Raw genomic sequence first — 2753 nt, 5'->3', positions numbered from 1 at the left:
GCCAAGCTTTGCACACATATTGGTCTTGCCCAGGAACAGACTGTGCCCAATTGATGACGTCATCGGTCACGTGGGTCGGCCGCCATCTTGGAAAAACCGAAAAACTTTGCACCTCAAAATCTCCGAAAGTACTGAACAGAAAAAATTGAGACATGGCTCATTGTAAAGAACTCTCCATGGGGAATAAAATATGTTAATGATGACGTCATCAGTCACGTGGTTCGGCCGCCATCTTGGAAAAACCGCAAAACTTTGCACCACTATATCTCCAAAAGTGCTGAACAGAAAAGATTGAGACATGGCTCATTGTAAAGAACTCTCCATGGGGAATAAAATATGTTAATGATGACCATCGGTCACGTGGTTCGGCCGCCATCTTGGAAAAACCGAAAAACTTTGCACCTCCATATCTCCGAAAGTGCTGAATAGAAAAAATTGAGACATGGCTCATTGTAAAGAACTCTCCATGGGGAATAATATATGTTAATGATGATGTCAACGGGCACGTGGTTCGGCCGCCATATTTGTCCTAAATGGCCGATAAAAAAGTAAATTCCGGCAAGTCCTCGGTCTCTGACCGATTTTTCATCTGTCTGTCTGTTTGTTCGCACAGAATAAATACGATTTTCTCTGCAACCATTGGTCTGATCGACAGGAAATTTTCACCATAGGTGCAACTCTACCTGCAGATTTTTTAATGATAATTATGACGTCATAGGTCACGTGGTTCGGCCGCCATCTTGGAAAAACCGAAAAACTTTGCATCTCTATATCTCCGAAAGCGCTGCCATATTTGTTTTAACACAAAAGCCTTAAAAACCACTGAAAATACATCCTGGCGAGGGTTTGCAATCTCTGATTGCTCTTTTTCTTGTTTCTATTGTCTTACTATCGTGACAGTTGCAGTTGGTTCTTTATTGGCTCAACAACTGACAGACTCCCCCCTCCCCCCAAACCCCATCCTGGGAAGGAAATGGCAACCCACCTAGTGCATTTCGTTACTCCAGAAGGGCGTTTGGCAGGAGCACCCTCCCGTGGTACTTGGGTACACCACATGGAGGATAACTGATGATCTTCACGACAATTTAATGATCTTATTTACAAGGTCTCTTACTCCCCGCTTCCCCGTCAAAATGTTATCACCTGTGAAATCTTCTTCTTCTTATCCCCAATTGCATCTCACCACAGTCCACGGATTTCCTGCGGAGTGCAGCCGGACAAATCTGTAACTGTACCGACTCGCCTTCCACAAGTCACAGCGTGGCTTCAACAATCCCACTATTCCTCGTAACAAAGGGACCTTTCCTCACGAGGGACTGAATGTATTCACTGAGCTAACCTTTCCGAGGAATTGATTCGTTCGAAGGTTTAAATCCATTTCATCGCAGCGCCCCCCCTTCAAGCCCCCCTTCCACCTCCACTCTCTACGATGCTAATGACAGAAGTTGGTTGAGATATGACGGCCATCTATTTATTACGTACGCAGGGTGGGGGGTTGAAGAGGTGAGGACTAAATTAGAAAAATTAATGATAAATAAAGGAGGGGTGATGGGTAGAGAAAAAGGAGGTGCAGTGTGGGTGTGATGGAAGGAGGAGGTGATAAGGTTGGAGTCAACCCAAGGAAGGGAAAGCATTGGAGGGAAGAAATAGAGGATGTGCCATACATACCATACACCTCCTCCATGGAGGAGATGTTGAGTGATGTTAAAAATGGTGCCAAACCATTTTGCGTACGTAATATTGCGTACGTAATACGTAGATGGAGCCTTCCTGCTGGCAGCAAAGTTTGAATGAGCAGGATCGATGCAGCAATGGAAAGCTGATGTTGGGGTTGGGGTCGAACTGTAGCGGGGATACATGGTGTGACCTGGAGAGATATTGAAGGAGATTTAGAGAAGAGGAAAAGTTTGAGGGTTTCTTGGTTGAAAACAAATGGATGAATTGTGTAGATTGGGTTTGGCCCAAAAGAGAAGAGAGGGTTCCATGGGCTGGGCCTGTGGCAGCTGCCTGTGGATGTGGACTGGGGGAAGGGACGACTTCCCTCGAGGAAACGGGAGAGAGAGAGCTGGGTGGGGGCACGTAGCTGGGGTCACGTTTAGAGAAAGAGGGAATGGGATGGGGGACGGTTTCGGGGAAGGCTGCAATTGGTGGTGGTGGTGGTGGTGGTGCGGTGGGGGTGGGAGAGAGAGAAAGGGTCACGATAGAGAGCTGCGGTGACTGGGGCGGAGCAGGGGACGGCGATGGGGGGATTTTGGGAGGGAAAGACGAGGCCGGGGGTGAGACCGAGATCTCTCTCTCTGCCGTTGCTCTGCCTGCGGATCGGCGACGTTCCTGGACCGTGCTCCAGCTCTTCCCACAACTGAGCAACCGAAAATCCGAACCTGCGCGCTCCTCCAGCGATCCTTGAAGCGATCCGGCGAACAGGTACACCAGACGCTCGGAGCACCTGGACAAGGATCTCCATGGAGTCCAAAGACAGCATCAGCGCCCACCTGGAGGGGATTTTATCGGACTTTGAAGGTTCGTATTTACATAAGGAACGCGGGAATTCGCGCCTCCAGGGAATTCTGATGCCAAAACTCCGCGGTCGAGGTTTAAGTTATTTCTTCCATAAACCGCGTGGGATTAGGAATGATCTTGGCTGCTCGGACGGTCGTTTGTTGTCCGAAAGGGTCGAGAGCATGACGTCACGGTCTTGACTCGTGGAAGTTTTCACGTCGCTGTCATTCGCCTCTCGGATTTGGCACAAACAG

General features: G+C 48.7%; 1 protein-coding gene across 1 annotated transcript in view; it reads left to right on the top strand.

Moving 5' to 3' along the window:
• Positions 1 to 2164: 2164 nt before the first annotated feature.
• Positions 2165 to 2753, top strand: part of LOC137439679 (neuronal-specific septin-3) — a 180941-nt gene continuing 180352 nt past the window's right edge. The window contains exon 1 of the mRNA XM_068135665.2: positions 2165 to 2520. Coding sequence (XP_067991766.2) covers positions 2463 to 2520 — 58 coding nt within the window. The 5' untranslated portion in view covers positions 2165 to 2462. The remainder of the gene's footprint in view (positions 2521 to 2753) is intronic.

Source organism: Myxine glutinosa, chromosome 5 (assembly GCF_964187855.1).
Source record: "Myxine glutinosa chromosome 5, kmMyxGlut1.1, whole genome shotgun sequence".
Taxonomy (NCBI): domain Eukaryota; kingdom Metazoa; phylum Chordata; class Myxini; order Myxiniformes; family Myxinidae; genus Myxine; species Myxine glutinosa.
Note: the sequence above shows the minus strand (reverse complement) of the source record. Positions and strands in the feature narration are given on the sequence as shown.